General features: G+C 38.7%; 2 protein-coding genes across 2 annotated transcripts; one reads left to right on the top strand and one right to left on the bottom strand.

Moving 5' to 3' along the window:
* The first annotated feature begins 1,108 nt into the window (after positions 1-1,108).
* LOC111655160 (succinate receptor 1) lies at positions 1,109-3,980 on the top strand. The gene is made up of 2 exons (XM_023406445.2): positions 1,109-1,212; positions 1,451-3,980. The coding sequence occupies exons 1-2, from the start codon at positions 1,210-1,212 to the stop codon at positions 2,399-2,401; spliced, it is 954 nt and encodes a 317-aa protein (XP_023262213.2). The 5' UTR covers positions 1,109-1,209; the 3' UTR covers positions 2,402-3,980.
* Positions 3,981-5,544: 1,564 nt separating this feature from the next.
* On the bottom strand, positions 5,545-15,832 carry aadac (arylacetamide deacetylase). Its single transcript, XM_023406446.2, has 5 exons — positions 14,956-15,832; positions 13,208-13,436; positions 12,550-12,619; positions 10,886-11,057; positions 5,545-8,160 (listed from the first exon to the last, which is right to left on the bottom strand). The coding sequence occupies exons 1-5, from the start codon at positions 15,094-15,096 to the stop codon at positions 7,534-7,536; spliced, it is 1,239 nt and encodes a 412-aa protein (XP_023262214.1). The 5' UTR covers positions 15,097-15,832; the 3' UTR covers positions 5,545-7,533.
* Between the last annotated feature and the right edge of the window lie 1,546 nt (positions 15,833-17,378).

The following is a 17,378-nucleotide window of genomic DNA, read 5'->3' as shown; positions in this document are numbered from 1 at the left end:
GATATAAAAACAGGAAGTTTGAAGTTTGAAGTGTGACAAATCTAGTGCTAGTTCATGACAAATTAAATGACGGATAGGCAAGTTTGTGACTCATTTCTTAACAGGAACAAACACATTATATATGAACCTTAAAATTCTGAGAAGTGGTCAGACTGGAAATACAGTCCTAGCGGGGACTGCTTCACTGTGAGAATTTTTTTATAAGATAAAGAGAAGTACTGCCCACGATGGATGCATGAACAGGTAGCCTCAAAAAAAAATAACGCTACCAAAAATTGTTTTTGTTAATTCTCAGTTTTAGTCAGTTTTATCTGCAACAACCAAATACTCCAGTTTTTTGCCTGAAACTAGCCATATTCTTCCACTCTTCTGATATTGTAAGTACGACCTTAGAATAAAGTTCAGAAAGAGACTAATAATTCTCTAACTCTTATTTATCATTAAGTTTCACATCTTAACTATTTATGGCTAATGTACACAATGGCACATACTGTAAACTGTAGTTAGGCATGCCTAAGCCTATTTCTGTTCTTTATTTGCATCAAAGTATCTGCAGTACATCTGTCCTCATTAATTTAAACAACGATAGTATTTTTAAGCGAAGTGTATAGATGAAGGTGCATTTGGTTGCGTCAAGAGTCTAAAAATTCCTCGCAGTAAAATGAGACTTACAGCCTAACTTACTTTCAAGCAACAACAATGTTTAAGAAGGTGTTGCTGTAAAGGCCAGTGTAGATACTGGCAAGGTAGAACTGGAGGAGGTTTTATAACATAGACTGTTCGATTTCTTTATGTGTTGTACTCTCTTTTAGCTAATATATGACCCTTGTCTCAGTTGCATTTTGATGACTACTACTGATGCAAGCTAGTCATATCCACTTTCAATTTGTGTGAGGGCTGGTCTGTACTCCTAGAGTTTCAGGTAGCAAGACAAAACATGGGCAAACAGTTATAAAATATCTTACAGTAACTGTGCCAGGAGGTTTCGTTTGCAAATTGTATATGCAAATGACGCGCAAAGTACCTGTTTGTTCCAACCACATGATCCAACCATAAGCTATTGTAGTTGTTTTTCCAGCCATGTCATTGTGGAGGCACCATACCCTCAGCACTCAGTGTTTACTGTTTCCAGTGTACAGATAGTGGCTGCACCTGTTCATGGTCTCACTCTCCATTCATGGTAACGGCAACTACTAGAACAACTACACAATGGTGAGTATTATCCTAACACGTACAATATTAATGTAGTGCTGAATGTGGTTAGCTCTCAACATAAAGTTAGTTTCTACTGCACCTGTTACTGATGGCTCCAAGTTGTAAGACTTTGTTTCTATTATTATTCACCCATTTGTTTCTTCTCCCTTACTTCCCTCCATTCCCCTTCCTTCTCTTTTCCTCTATTTTCTCCTCTTCTGCTGTTTTCTCTAATCTCCTCCTCTCTTCTCTGTAGGTGTTCAACTGTACAATGATAGATGTCATGCTAGAGAGGTACTATCTGTCACCATTTTATGCGATTGAGTTCTGCATTGGTTTCCCTGGCAACCTTTTGGTTGTACTTGGTTACATATTTTGTTTACCAAACTGGCAGAGCTGCAATATTTACCTCTTCAGCCTGGCAGTGTCCGACCTTATTTTCCTCTGTACACTGCCACGCCTCTCCTACCTCTATGCAAATGACCAATCGGAAACCAATCCCTTTGCTTGTGTTATCAACCGCTACGTCCTGCATGTCAATCTTTACTCCTCCATCCTCTTTATGGTTTGGCTTTGCATGGATCGCTTCCTGCTAATTAAACATCCAACACGGGACCACTACCTGCTGAAGAAACAGACAGCCATGATTGTGACAGGGCTAAGCTGGCTAGCTGTCAATATGGAAGTTGCTCCAATGATAGTACTGATGGTTCAAGACTTAGAGAGTGAAAACTGGAGTCTCTGCAAGGATTTTGCCAGCCTAAAAGGAGATGTTGATGTATTAGGTTACAGCCTGGGGCTAACCTTGACTGGTTACATTGTTCCTCTGTTTGCACTTTGTAGTTTCTCTTACAAAATTGCACATATGCTCCATGCCCAAGAAAGGGCTCTACAGCGCAGGACAACATCATACAGGCGGCCTCTCAGAGTTGTTGCATCAGCTGCAGCCATATTTCTGGTTCTCTACACTCCCTACCATGTGATGAGAAATATCACAATAGCATCTCGGCATGCCTCGGCAGGACTTACTCAGTGTACAAAGATGTACATACAGGGCATGTACATCTTGACTCGACCCTTGGCTTTCATGCACAGTGTCATCAACCCTGTCTTCTACTTCTTCATGGGTGACAAGTTCAGAGAGCTCCTGTTCACTAAGCTCAGAAAGCTGGTCAGAAAGACAGAGCAGCAAAGACAACCAGCCTGACAAAATTCAACACAACATCCCTGCATATGCCTACACGAAAAGAGACACACATCAACATAGTACATCCACATATTTATATCAGTGCTGCCCTTACATATTGTATTTTGTTAAACGTTTTGTTGAAATGCTTTCCTTTACTTTGGTGTTTTTAATTTTTTAATATATTAATTGATATAATGGTCATCCTATATGTTATTTTCAAACTGTCTGGTATTTTTAAGACTGCATGACATCTTTGTTCTTGTATGTACATATTTATCATGCCTGTTATTAATGTGGAAACTTTGTTGCAGTGACCACAAATTTCATTGTTATTATATGTGAAACAAAACATGTCAACATAACCATAAAGAGGAACTGAGGCAAAGTTACATTTCATGTTGACAAAGTAAACTAACTAGTAAAATAACTTGATACATTTAGAGGCCAGAGCCTGTTGCTATTTTATATTAATGCTCTATTTAAGTATATACCTGTATCTTCACTTAGGTTGCTGTTTTTATTTGTATTTGTTGAAAAAGCATATTTACTCATATTTGTAATTGGATGAAACTGAATGTGCATGTTTTTGTCATTTTTATTACTATTTTTGGGATGTTTGTGAATTAAAGTTAATATTATATTGTATCATTTTTAATGTAATCAAATATAACTCAGCTAAACTAATAATAATTGGGTGCGACTCATATTTCCAATGGAAGGTTATGCAAGTGATGGATGGTGACAACGTGAGGGCCTCGATGCCAAATACCAAATGTATTGCATTCACATAATAATCCATTGCATGTGGATGCATTGCATGCAACTCCAGTTACTTTTTTGATCAGCATCAATACTGGTATTACTAAAATACCAATGGTCTCCACCCCTATTGGCTAAAGCTCTGGCAAACCTTTTCTCAGATTTATTTCCTGTGTAATATGAAGCTTGTACAGCAGATTCTGTGTATTTCTTAGAACCTTCTTAGAACTTTCATCCTCTTCAACTTTTATCTAGATGTTTTGAAAAGTGTCAAACATCTACAACTCAAACATTGAAAAAGGGTAGTGGCTGCCATGAAAAGAGGGTGACCATCCTGAAAATCAGTCAAGGAAAACAGATACATGATTTGATCTCTGTTGTCTTTGTTTTTCCTGGATTTAACTGATCCCAGCTTGCTGAGTTATGCAGCACCTTACACTTTGACCTTTTCAACTGAGACATAAGCAGGAATTTTATTTTCAAGAAGCCCCTTGTTTTCCAAAGTGCGTTTATTGTATAATTTTGTGAGGAAAGTCAGGGTTTTAAAAACATTTTTTAATGGGTGACAGACGCTTAAGAATAGAGAATTGACGAGTTTGGATTTGGCTGATGTGTAAGCAGTGCATCACTGTCACTGCAGCATACAATGTGTAGCCTTTGTTTTATTTGTGTGAATGTGTAAGTTTGCAAAGTATGGGTTATGGTATTTCTTTGCTCTCCCTCTTTTCTGAATCACATCATTTACTCACTTCATCTGCTGTGAAAATGTTGTTGCAGTATGGAATATTGTAAGTCAGCCTCCTGTTTTGACACATACATCTTTTTTCCATAAAGCTCATCTTTAGTGTTGTTTGGTTTACTGAAACATAAAAGAAATATCAGGATTTTTTCTGATTTTTTTTAATAATACTGTAATATTTATCTTTAAAGGTGGAATCATCTGGTGATCTCAGCTCTCATGAAAGTCTCCTTTATATTGGGCTATCAGTGACCCTTGATGCTTACTAAAGCCCTTAACCCTCATTAAAGACAAAAACACACTTTACTTCATAGGGCTTTAAGACAGGAGACAGGATCAGGTGCTTTCTTTCAGTCATGACTAATCACACAATGCTTTATCCATCATTTGATTTATATTGGCATCTATCCTGGAATGAGAAAAGAAAAGAAGCATGGATGAAATATTGGGCTGTGTTCTGTGTGCGAGTTTCAAGTTTCATAATAACAGCTAGAGGAGTGGTACTGAGCCAGAGCCAATGAGAAACAGCAGCAGAAAAGTATGTGTGAGGACAAATACAAAACCTGAAGTTCTATATTACGTTTAATGTGATATTCTAATGCGATAATATATTTTTGAAAGATAATTCAATATGGCAGTTCAGACAATTGAGGCCGTTGAGGAAATTATAGGGCACATGGTCTTTTTATAGGATTTTAGGAGGGTTGCTGTATGTTAAAGCACCTATTATAACCAGTAATAATGTTGTGGTGATAAAATGCATGTGCAATGCAAATGAGTTATCAAACTTAATTTGAATCTAAAAATGAATAAAGAAAATACCTTGACAGGCTTCGGCTTCAGATTTTTCAGAACAAGACCTTTGAAAATGATGATTTATTTTCAATCCTTATGAAGAGTACATTTACAGAAGGTGTGGTACAAAGTGCATGTACACAAAGTGCGTATTTGCATGAGCAGTACGTGTGCTCGCTTGCTCATGCATAGTCACATTCCTGCATGTGAACAGAGCAAGTATTTGTGCAAATTCCATACTGTATGTAAGTATAATCTGTGCAAAACCACTATACATTATTAACAGTTTCAAGGAATCATTTGCTATAATCCATTTCACGCTACTGTTATTAGCCCTCCATAGCTTTGAGGGAATTCGGGAACAGTCACACCATTTCACATACTTAGGGATAAATAAGTGCATAAAGTACCTGCATGCACACCTGCACAAGGCCAGCATACAGTAAAATATGACCTGCACAGTGTAGCACATAAATAGTATCTACACCCAGGAGGCGTGGAGTGTTTTGTTTAATGTGTCCTGATGAACAAGAATGACCTATTTGAATCATGCTTTTGGACGAATGGATTGTTCGCACTCATGCATCATCCTCTTTGCTATCCAGAGAAAAACAGGATCAACTGTACTCTCTCCCTCAGCTATATGAACCCTCAACAGATCCAAGGGGGAATGCTTTACCAAAGTGGTGCCAAGTGGGTTTAATGTGTCAGCCGTTCTACACAGAATATCCTTATCACCATATTATCCTGTTCACTTTCACCATGTGTAATGGACAACACTTCTGTACTTCTTTTTCCTTCTATTTTAGTATGTCTTTCTCTTTCTTACATAGAATGTGATTGCACACAAAGTACAATTCATCAGTAGTGAAAGGTCAAGTCAATTTATTGTCAGATAACATCGAAATTATAATTGATGCAAATCATATGCTCTCCAAGAGGTAATCCAAAACAATAATAGAAAGTTATATTTACAACTGAGAATGTAGCATCGCTTAAGCAAAAGAGCCAGGTTTCTCAGTAAAGCTGTCACTTGTTTGAAAAGTTACATACTTTATGTGATAGTGTACAGTGTATAAAAATGAGAAAAAAAGAAAAGGAAAAAAAGAAAGACATGCCTAAAAGCTGAGATTTCACCTGTTTCATAATACAAGAACTCCTTTTGAGCAGTAAAGCTTAAAAACAGTGTTAAGCAGAGGTTATGAAGGATTATTTTTTGATAACCTTTACCTCGATGTTGTCTTTTAGATAGCCATCCCATGTTCAGAGAAGTCACAGGGTGATGTCACCCACAGACAGAAGGATAAAAAAAGATACAAGGGAGAGCTATGAGAATGGTTTCAAGCCACCTAATATGATTGTTGGCCCTCAGGGACTGCAGTCATACATACGCAGATCAGAGCTATGCATACAGTCTTTCTGCCAGCCATATAATCTCCTGTCTGCACATTGTTCCATGTTACAACTTTTATCATGAAACTGGCAGTTGGTCTTGCACTAGCAACTTGCTCTTACAGAAGCAAAACCTATAATAGCTTATTTATTGTTAACATATAGAAGGTCGAATTTATGATTTAATGAGCTTTATTCTTATTCTCAAATGACTGCACTTCTGGGATCATCAAATGCAAAGCTGTTTACTCACATTACAATAGAATCATGCCTGAACAAAGAAGGAGGTAGTACATACACACACCCCTATAAATCTTATTATAAATGTTACCGAAATTCCCTCTTGAATATTATCCATTATTTTGCCATATTACTACATCACATTCAGCTAAGCTCAATCACAAACAATGTGTGTACAAATGGTGTGAAGAATGTCTGGAGGTATGCACATCGTTACAGCATGGTTTTCACTTATAAATACCGATACTCTGTATGGAATGTGGCCCAGATGTGCAGCCATTACAAAGAAAACAAGTATACACCTTTTTTTGTTATTCTTCTGGAAATGTGAATAGATACAATAGGATGTTGTGCTAATTCACTCTGCAATTTTAACCATTTACCATATAAGCACATACCAGCACTTGCTTACACAACTATGGGCCGATTCTGTCCTCGTGAAATATAGTGTTGCTGTATTTAAATGAATAACACTTGCCAATTTTTGATTTAATGTCAGCAACCACTACATGCAAGTTATGGTTTTGCAAACACATCAAAACAATCCCAGGTTTCGGTGTCAGCTGCCCTCAGTGATAAATGTTGATTTTGGCTAAACTGAGTACATTTTTTTTGTAATGAAAATCCAATTCTGCTTTGCTAAGACTTATACTGGATTCTTAAAACCCCTAATGGGATAGATCAGATTTTCTAAGTGGTATGCATTACTAACTAATAGCACTGATAGTGATGCAGAGGACATAAGATCAGGTAAGTGTGTCCTGGGGTAGGAAAAAAGGATGGTCAGCATCACACAAGGCCGGCTGACCAGCTGAGAGAATTTTTTAACTATCTACAACACAACTTTAGTGATACTGCAGGGTTTGATTTTTCCCTTGAGATCTCTCTGGGCAGGATTATGTTTGTTGGACAATAAACACAATACTACTAGTGTACATGAGTGATGAGTGATGTCATATGTATGGTGTTGTACTCAAATAACCATATGTGAATAAATCTAAATTGTACTATACTAAGTCCTGTTTCCTGTCCTGGTATCTAATATAATAAATTGCATGAGTGGGAAAATAAATGAAGTTAATATAGTTCTCAATATATTTACAGAAAAATAGCATGAATGAAGAGAAAACATAAACAACAAAAAGTTGAACACCAGGTGGGAAAAAAAACAAACATTGGTGCATTGTGTGGAAAAACTGGAATGAATATTAATAGTCAAGAGTTTTTACAAGTTTTCTTTGAGCCATTCGATATAGTTGTCTGTCATGCGACGTGCAATGAGGAAGTCAGTTGGCCATACGGTGAACATCAGCGCTCCGTGAAATCCTGTGTCATAATGTTCATGTGTCACCTCAACACCAGCAGCACGGAGCCGTGTGACATACATGATGCCATCATCTCGGAGAACATCATACTCACATGTAATAACGTAGGCTTTGGGGAGAGAGTGTAAGGCCGTGTCTGGAACCAGCAGGGGTGATGCCCTTGGGTCAGCAAAAGATCGGGATGGTCCATCCATCCCAACTGCCTCCACTCCATCTCCCTGCACCACAGCAGGAGCACTGTAGTTGTATTCTCCATGATATGTTTCTGGCAGAAAGGCGCTCCAGTTGACAAACTTCAGCAAGCTGGAAGACTCAGGGTTGTTGTGAGTGTTAGCCATCATGGCTTTGAAAAGGGCCTTGTCGCTGGTGAAGTACTCACTCCAGAAACGCACCATGAGGGTGCGGGGCAGAATGGGCATGTCCTGATTCTGCTGATATGAAGGAGTGTTAAGGTCCAGAGCCTGCAGCACTGGGTAGATGAGTGCTTGGGCCTTCAACTGAATCTGCTGCCCAGACTCTTTTTGTAACTGTGAAGAGAGACAGAGAGTTTGGCACGTATTCAAAGAAAATGGGGTATTTCACAACAGGGTATTTCTTAATCAGATGAATTATAAGCTGGAAGTTTTAAATAAACCAGCATCATCTGATTAAATGCACTAGTCACAGTTGTTTACAGCAAGAATTGCATCAGCGCCAGTGTTTATCTGTCTCTTCACTGAGCTGCATAGCAACTGTTTCTGTGACCACACAAGACCTACAACAGGCTTACCTCATGGATATAGTAAGTTCACTGGTTTGGTACTAAACCAAAACCACTAAACCAAAACTTGCTCATCCCATAAGGCAAAAAAGCATCTTAAGTATTTTTTGTTTTGATTGTCTGGTCATTAATAAAACAAAAGCATAATTTAGGAGGTCCTTAAAATGTAAAAGGTAGAGACATCACCTAATAAGAACATGCTTTAAAAGAATAAATTATGTCATTGAGAGCAATTGAACCTATCCTTATGGGCTACTGCCTTTACACTACCATATCAAAACAGGAGATGTCTAATTCATGCACTAGTAGTAGAATACTCTGTATCAGAAGCACCAGGACAGTTAGCACAGAACCAGTCGGGGGACTGCAATGAGGGTGCATCATCATGGGGTCACTCTCAGGACAGTGTGTATCAGTGAGTGCACTGTTTTTTGCCTTAAAGTAAAAGGATCCCTATCTACCAACCTGATGTCTGACTCACGGTGTCACACTTGCCAAACTTCTACTAATAGGGGATTCATTAAATGTGAATCGTGTTGGAAAGCTGTGAATTGAAGCACACTGAGGGATCAGCTACTCTATATAATGCAACACCAGAAGCTTGCCATGGCCTTAAACAGTGATCTTAAAGGTCATAGAGGTAGTGTTCTTGTTGGCTGGGATGTAGCAAATTTCTTTGAGTTGTTTCTATACCCCTACTGCATTAAGTGCTGTGTCAACCTGGCTGTGCGCCACAAGGCCGGCCACTCACAGTGAGCCATCAGGTTAAGGTCTGAGGGTTTAATTATGCTTCTCTGGAGATACATGTAAAAGTCTTTGCAAACCTGCACAGAGAATGGTGTTATAGCTAACCATACGTTCTAGAGGCGCTCAGAGGAGTGGAGAGCAAGCTGAATTGTCCAACATCCTGTTAACAACTTTTCTTTGGCATACATTTCATCACAGTACTGCCACAAGTGATTTTCTAGCACAGCATAGAAAAATAAATTCCTCTTCAGGGCATTTAATATAATTCCCCATCTTGTCTTCATTGTTCCTTCACATTACATTAATACTGAAAAAATTATTTCACGATTGTTTTGCGAATAAAGTGGTCTTTTTATAATGTCACTAGAGTGAAATTGATTTCCATTTCCTGACGTCTTTCACATGCTCTTCACATTGTTGTTTACTACACATGCCATTGCTCTCCTATTGGAAACGCATACCAAGAATCCACACAAGTATAAACGAAATACACACACAAATGTGTCTGAATGATCTACATATGTCCACTTATGTCGAGCTTGGAGGAACATAATTCCAGCTTTAAACCCTCATCCTGCAGTGCTGCAGTAGTTCTAGATCTGTGCTCATTCATTTTTTTTAAACTTTAGTACTTGTAGTTCTCAAAAGGCAGCTCTTGAAAAGCAAAACTGTCTGCATCTGGGAACATGAAACATAGAGGTAAACATCAATCTCTAATGTACACAGAATTGTATACGCAGGACAGGCCTTCAACCAGCATAGGTATAGGATGGCTCTAGCATTGCTGGTTTTCCTAGGAACTAGGAAATAACTCTCTCCCTCTCCCTTGTGCCCTGTTCCTTCATGTGCAATCATAGATTTCCATTATTATTCTCCCTATTAGCTGAGGTACAGGAAACAGAGGACTTGATCCTCACCATAGCTAGTATTGGTCTTCCATGCCAGCAGCAATGGGAACCTGGTGCAGGGCCAATAATATGATGATACATGCCCATGGGGAGGAAAGTCATGCAGAGTCCTGTAAAGCCATTCTTGGCTCTTAGGCTAACGTCACAGTTGCTAAAGAAAAGCATTGGAAGACTTGGGAGAATGCTGTCCTTATAGTGCCAGCTGCCCTTGTGCTGAATTGGCCCATGCTGGCTTAGTGCATGCAACCAAACCTCATTGTTCATGAATGCAAGATCATTGCAATGCATGCATTCTGTGTATACAAAAAGTAGCATTTTGAACTCAACTTTCTTGTCAAGAAGCACACTCTGTGTAAAAATGTATTGAAGCAAGGGGATAGTACCAGAGGATTCACCCACAACCTAAACCTAAATCACTATTACAAAATTAAATTCCAAAGAAATTTCTCATTGCCTTGCTAAGGCTCGGTCTCTGCGCCCTCATTTTAACTGTTCAGGTACCTGCTACCCATGGGACCACTTAACATTTAGAGTTAACAGCTAGAACTTTTTTTCCTCTTTCATGAGCATCCATTGATCTTGGAATACAAATATTCCTAGACTCATGGAATATTTCTCAGAGCAGTTTGTTTACTGTGGTTTTGACACTTTTTAGTGCTGGTCACTTGAAATAGTAGATCACTATTGGTTACCTCAGACCCAGTAACGTACACTTGTTCTTGTGGTTCAATATCTTTTGACTGGTTTTTGTCTTGTGTCATCTCTTCATAAAGTTCTTCTTCTACATGTGTACCACAAAAACAGAGCCAACACTTAAGAAAAAAATAGATGCAGTACCTGTTGAGAAACTGCAGCTGCCAGGTTCCCCCCAGCACTATCCCCAGACACAGCAATGCGTCCTGGGTCAACAGCGTACTGGGCCAGCACCCCCTTCTGGAAGAAATATTTGACCACATGGTATACATCCTCATATGGGACAGGGAAATGGTGAGCAGGGGCAAGGCGGTACCTGAAAAAACAGAAAGGTGCAGATTAAAGCTAAAATATAAATAAACATGAGCTTTGAAGGCATTGTGACAGTTAACATTTTGAGAGAGGGAAAATAAACATGTTGACATTTTCAAGGGGATAACAGGTTGGAAATGAAAGTACAAATTAAAGCGGAAAGGATGTAATTACAAAATGTTCGGCAAATTAACAAGGAATTTTCTTACAAATGTATTACTTAAATTAGTTTGTTAACACAAGTACAAACAGTACTCAGCATTCTAATTTCATTTGATCATGTTTGGGAGAAGAAATAAGTGCATAAAAATAAATAAAGCAAAGGCTGTAAATCATACAATTAGTGGTCAGTATTTTCACATTACAATTGTCGGATGTTTAGCAACCTCTGTATAAGGTAACTATAAAAGAGAGAAAATGCTCAAATTGACAGCTTATCATAATACACATTTACTGAACTGTACATTTGGCAGATTTATCCAAGTGACTAATATTTATTTGCAGTTCTATTTAAAGAATTATCTCTTCAGACAAACATATCTTCTAGGATAGTGTAACATTAAATAAATGTGTTGAAATAAGGAGACATAACTTTTTATTAAAATTATCTTCTGGTAAGGTAAAGATTCTTTAAAAGCTATTTTAATGTATGGTTTATCCTCTGAAGTCACACCCATGTTATATCATAATCATATTTCATATTTATTTCAAATAAATACCTCAAAATCAGCTTACTTCAAGTGTTGTGAACGGCACCTGCACTATTGAAATAAGGTCCATTACATACATTCACTTAAAGTTGTAATTTCTGAATTTCATATTGTTTTCTCACACTGACCTTGTTGGTGTCATCTGTACAAATGTTTCAATCTATAAACTGTTACACATGGCTGACTCTGAGATTGTGAAATGCCGGAATTATTCATTCAACGCTTAACAAATTGCAGACAGGAATTCAGATGAGACAGATAAGGCAATGGCTTCACACACCCAACTCCCACTGACAGTGTATCAACAAGCATAACCACTTCATAGAAACAAAAAATAAAGTATGACTGAGTACTTGTCTGTCACCTAACTGCTCACTGCTAAAGATGAAAAACTGTGAGTAGAGAATTTGAGGTCAGAGAGAGTACAGACAAAATAAAGTCACAGAGTTGAGAGACAAAGTTAGAGATGGAAGTTCCAAAAAACAACAGTGAGAGTAGCAATGAAAACCGGTTAGCTTCACTCTACTGCATCCTCACGTCCATTTAGCCTGTGACTAATAAGGGAGGACAGGCACATATGACAAAAGAAAACTGTGCGTGAGGGACAGACATAAACAGTACTTTTTACTATCAATAATACAAATACAACATGAATTTGGTAGCTGTATATGTTAAATATGCCCTGCCTAAACAACATTTTAAAGCTTGTTTTTAAAATTTTTTTACACAGCAGTTTGTGCCCTATATTATCTGCATATAACTAGCTATAAAATATGAAATACTTACTCCACAGAAAGAACGACCGCATCTAGCTCAGTGACAATTTTTCTGGCCAGGAGATCATATGGACTCATCCCTGCATAGACAGAGAAGACAGAGACAAATCAGAACAGAGATTCAAAAGCAGTACACCAACCACAATAGTATACATCCATCCATTCTTGATATCATCCAGCACCTTACATAAGGGTAACACTGGAAGCTAGAGGAACTTCTTGGCAAGACCCATGTTACTGTAATTGTTACAGGCGCTCAGCAGATTGCAAGAACAGCATGACATGTGTCAAACTGCATATCATGTCTTTAGGTTTTGGATTGGCAGGGGTAACCACCCTCTGTGGTCCCCACCACTTCAGCAGACGGCATGTTATTTCTTGAAGAACTGTGAAAGCTTTGTGGCTTGTGTTTGACAGCCTGCTCATTATTTATGATCCTGTCATAATAACTGTCATAGGGAGTCTGTATAAAGCTGTAAAGTCATTTGTAATATCAATCAAACAGTGAATTTTCAAAATACTTTCTCAGAGTAATAGTGGGATTACTGTGTGATGAACACATCACAAGACAGGTATTACCCATTCATTCATCTTCTTCCCATCCTTAAAAGTCATAGAGTCATAATTTTGTGTGATAAAGGAGATGACAAGCCAACCCATCAACTTACGAGAACTCCCCAGACACCATCCTCCACCGTGAAGGTATATGACAGCTCTCCTGAGTTCAGTGTCACTGCCCTGCTGCTTTGGCTGGTAAAGCACCACCTCCACTCCATCAAACTTCTCCTCTGTCACCTTGACATGCTCATCAGACACAGGCACTACCTTTTCAGCCAGAGTAATGAAGTACATTACCCCCATGTAGTCCTTCAGCCCCAGCAATTCACTAAGGTCTGCCTAAAAGGAGAAGCAAAGAGACAGTATGAGATATAAAGTAGAGACAAAAATCATCATTGTTCATCAAACCTGAGTCATTACCATTATCTCTTTTTCATATAATGAAGCTATTGCTTGCAAGTTTACCCTATACAAACAATTACTTTGACCAAAGCTCATAATATTCAAAACAGAAAGGGCTAAGATGCTAAAACTCTGTGGCCATATAACAGAAGAGAGAGATTTTAGTCATGTGAATGTTGCCTGGTAAAATGTCAACAGCCCCCTACAGTTATTTGTTTTGAGAGGTCATAAATCTTTCATAAATGTTTAAAAAAAAAATGATAAGTTATAAATGCATGACTCATAGTCCATTATGTCTTATGAGGTAGACAGTCAGCGGCTGGCATGAGGCTTATCAGCTGATGCACTTCTACTGTGACCACAACAAAGTCATCAAACGGTCATCCACTCCGAGCTCTATGTACTATCAGGCACTCAAATCAGTCTGAAAAAAAGAAAAATACTGGGGAATTCTACCTCTCTGCTTCAAAGGACAAAATTGATATGTTTGCTGAAGTGAAATAAAAAAAAGTCTAATAGAACAGATTTCAGTAAAATCCCATAAAAATATAGTCTATTCAAAATTTAACTTAATGTAAAAATGTTGAAGATTTGGTTTAAAACACAAGTGACATATCAGTCAGTTGCTATCAATGTCTACATTCATGTAGACATAAATTTGGCTATACAAAATACTCTCTATAAAATATTATTTGATGCATTGGATAGCTTGTTACAAAATAATAATGATGAGAAACAGAATGTTCTATATTATAATATTCTTCATAACTTTCCTAAAATTATATTGAATTCACAAAGAGTTTAAGTCTTTCAAACTTAACACTATTCTCCATATAGCACAAATAACAATGTCCTGTTGTGTTAAGATGGACTAGCCTGCACTTGCACTTTCTTCCACTGATACTGAAATATTTATTTAATCATATATGTAATGTGTAATAGATTAAGTATGAGCTTATAATAGTGACAAAGGTGTAGCAAAAATAAAAACACTATTCATTCTCACACTAACGTTACAACCATGTATGCACTACCTTATTGTGTTTGAGACCAATAAATTAACCGCACCACAGTGGGCTGCAGTAAACCGCAGGCGTCTAACGGTCATAAACAGAGTCTAGTTTCCTTAATAGGGTCTATTATTAGAACAGGTGAGCAGGACTATACAACACATGGATTAGCATCTGACATAATCTGGTGTAACCAGCATATATATCTACATCAGCAAAATACAATAAATGTTTAACCTGCCACCTTACCTGAGAGAACAAACAAAAGCAAGACAGTTTGCGTATTTTCCAATTTAATACATGGTTGCTACCTAAATATGTATTAAAGTGAAATAATAAATACGTGTAGCCTACATAAACCTACTAGACAGCCTATTCTATAGGGATTTAATTCTTGAGAGTATAGCAGACCAAGGTAGCCTGCAAGAAGACCGTTTTTTCCTTACCAGGTGGCTGAGACTTCTGAAGAAGGAGTTGGTCAGCATGAGTTTCCATCTTTCTTCTATCTCCTCTGGAATTGGCTCATAAATATAATAAGCGGTAAAAGAGCAAAGGGCGACGAATAAAATGATGCTTACCAACCTCATTTTACAACGTGCGTCCCCAGCAACTGACTGCAGGGTGCAAACACAACCAGGCTGTTAGCTGCGCTTGTTAATAAGTCACTCCGGTGCGCGACAAGGCTTGAGCTCGGAATTAATTTTGGATCCAGACCAGCTAAATATGACAACACGTGTCTGGTGTCATTTGGTGGTTATCGGCGTGCATGTTCGGAGCTTTTCTTTGCTGCTCGTGCGCGTACCGTAATGCATGTCTGTCTCGTGTAGCCGTAGAATTAATTGAAGTGTCAGTGATATGGAGACAGGAGCGCGCACGCTGTGTACTCACGAGGCAGAAACGGTCCCACGTTGGTCCGCACCGCAAATTCCTCAGGTGCCTCCCAAACGTATACGCAGCTTACACGGGACGTGCGGCGAAACTTTGTGCCAAGATGCAACTGATGCACAGCGTATTAAAATAGCGACTCACGCATGAGGCTTTACAGTTTCGCTGATGTTCCAACGTCAAATACAGACATATTAGGCCTGTATTGATTTCTTACGGAAAAGCCACTCCAGATTCTTGCACAAGTGTCAGCTGTGAGCTCCTCGAAATAGCCGTCTCCTGTGATTTTCGGGTATAAGTTCTGTATACAAGTCGCTTTTTAACGAGAGAACCCTTCAGTATCGGTGTAACTCGTAACCTTGTGGCCGCAGCATAATGAAGAAACTCTTTACTGCAGCTAAACAGCTATGGTTGCAAGGCAGCCTAAGCTAATTATATTATTTGTGACAGAGCCAGATGAGATGTCTCGTTTCCTGGCAGGGATGACTGTCAAAGCAATATGACTCTCATGCATTCACGTTTTGAAAGGTTCCTGCACGACGAACTGAGTTAGAGCTACAGGAGTTTAACAAAGAAGTTGTTTATGAGATTTATTCTCCTCCCATTAAACGATATCATTTCGACTTTGTTTATTTTAAATGGCAGTCTTATACCCACTTCATCATGTCAGCACTGCTGACATTTTGTGGCATGCAGTCAAACAGGTCCACACAGGCTGTATCTCATATTATGTCAAGTAATATTAAAGTCTCTCAGGGGAAGCTTAGGCCAGCACATAAAGGCAAATCACATATCAAAATGTACCAAAGGAAAAGCTTCTTACAACAACTTTAAACACATGCAGCATTTTCTAATGACAGGTTGATGAAATCAGCGCATTCACAGGGATTTACTTTGCTGCAGACTTTATTCTAAAGTTTCCCTCAGAACCATTACACATTGCCAAAAAGAAGAATGGAAAAGTATATGGTTGAACTGAAAAAATGCAGTTTAAACAAGAGAGGGATTTAACTCTCCAAATCAAACTTCAGGCTCTCGTGTTTTCAGATTCAGAGATTATATACAAAAGTCTCGGTGAAGGTGAGGGCTCCTTTAGTGGCATTTAACATTCTCTGAAAGTATTTAGTTCTGTGTGTTTTACAGTACTTAGAGGTCTCTTCTCAGAAACCTGAACCACATGCCTCCACGTGACTTTGTGTTAACCTCTGTGTTATGACCCTTTCAAACTTTTTCTCAGTCAAGTTGGAATTTGGAATTTGTGTTTAGGAGCAAATGTCTCCTTCTATCAGCCATCCAACTCTATTAAGATGCAATCTGCAGGATCCAGCGTGTGACGGAGGCTTGGTGAAAGCCTCTGTGAGACTGATCACTGCTGAGCAGTAGAATACTTAATCTCTTCTCTGAATACAAAATCACACTTCAGATACTCAGGGATTCTCCCTGGAATTCCCTCCCTCCTTTTCGCCTCCAACCACCAGCCTCCTCTCAGCTTCTAAGGGAGACCACCTCAGTTGGTTAGTAAATCTTTCATGGAGCTCTCTTCACTCTTTGCATCTTGTAAGTGGGGAGGACGGGTGTCAGAGGGTGCGTGGGTGGGGATGTTGTCTTCATCTACGTAGAGCCACGCTGTGCAATGCTGTGCCACGTGGCTCCCCAACACCCTCCTGCATGTGGGGGTAGCTCAAGCAGATGTGACTTTGTGTCTGAACTGACTCAAACAAGGAGTTTGAGTACTGAAGTGTGAACATGTGTGAATATGTGTTGATGCATTGTGTGTTTGCCCGTGTAAGCCAGTGAAAGCCCACATGCCTGCATGTGAATGTGTGTGCATACAGATAGGCCATGTTTCATTCCTTTGTGCGTGCGCATTCTTGAGCTTAACACATCTACAGAGGCATATCAAATTCTTATAATTAAGGAACCCAATCCAGACTTCCACTGCCAATGGTAAGTATGAGCTGTAACTTTAATTCACAGAGCCCCT

This window comes from Seriola lalandi, unplaced genomic scaffold (assembly GCF_002814215.2).
Source record: "Seriola lalandi dorsalis isolate HSWRI2012SDOR001 ecotype SW California unplaced genomic scaffold, Sedor1 jcf7180002054308, whole genome shotgun sequence".
Classification (NCBI taxonomy): Eukaryota; Metazoa; Chordata; class Actinopteri; order Carangiformes; family Carangidae; genus Seriola; species Seriola lalandi.
Note: the sequence above shows the minus strand (reverse complement) of the source record. Positions and strands in the feature narration are given on the sequence as shown.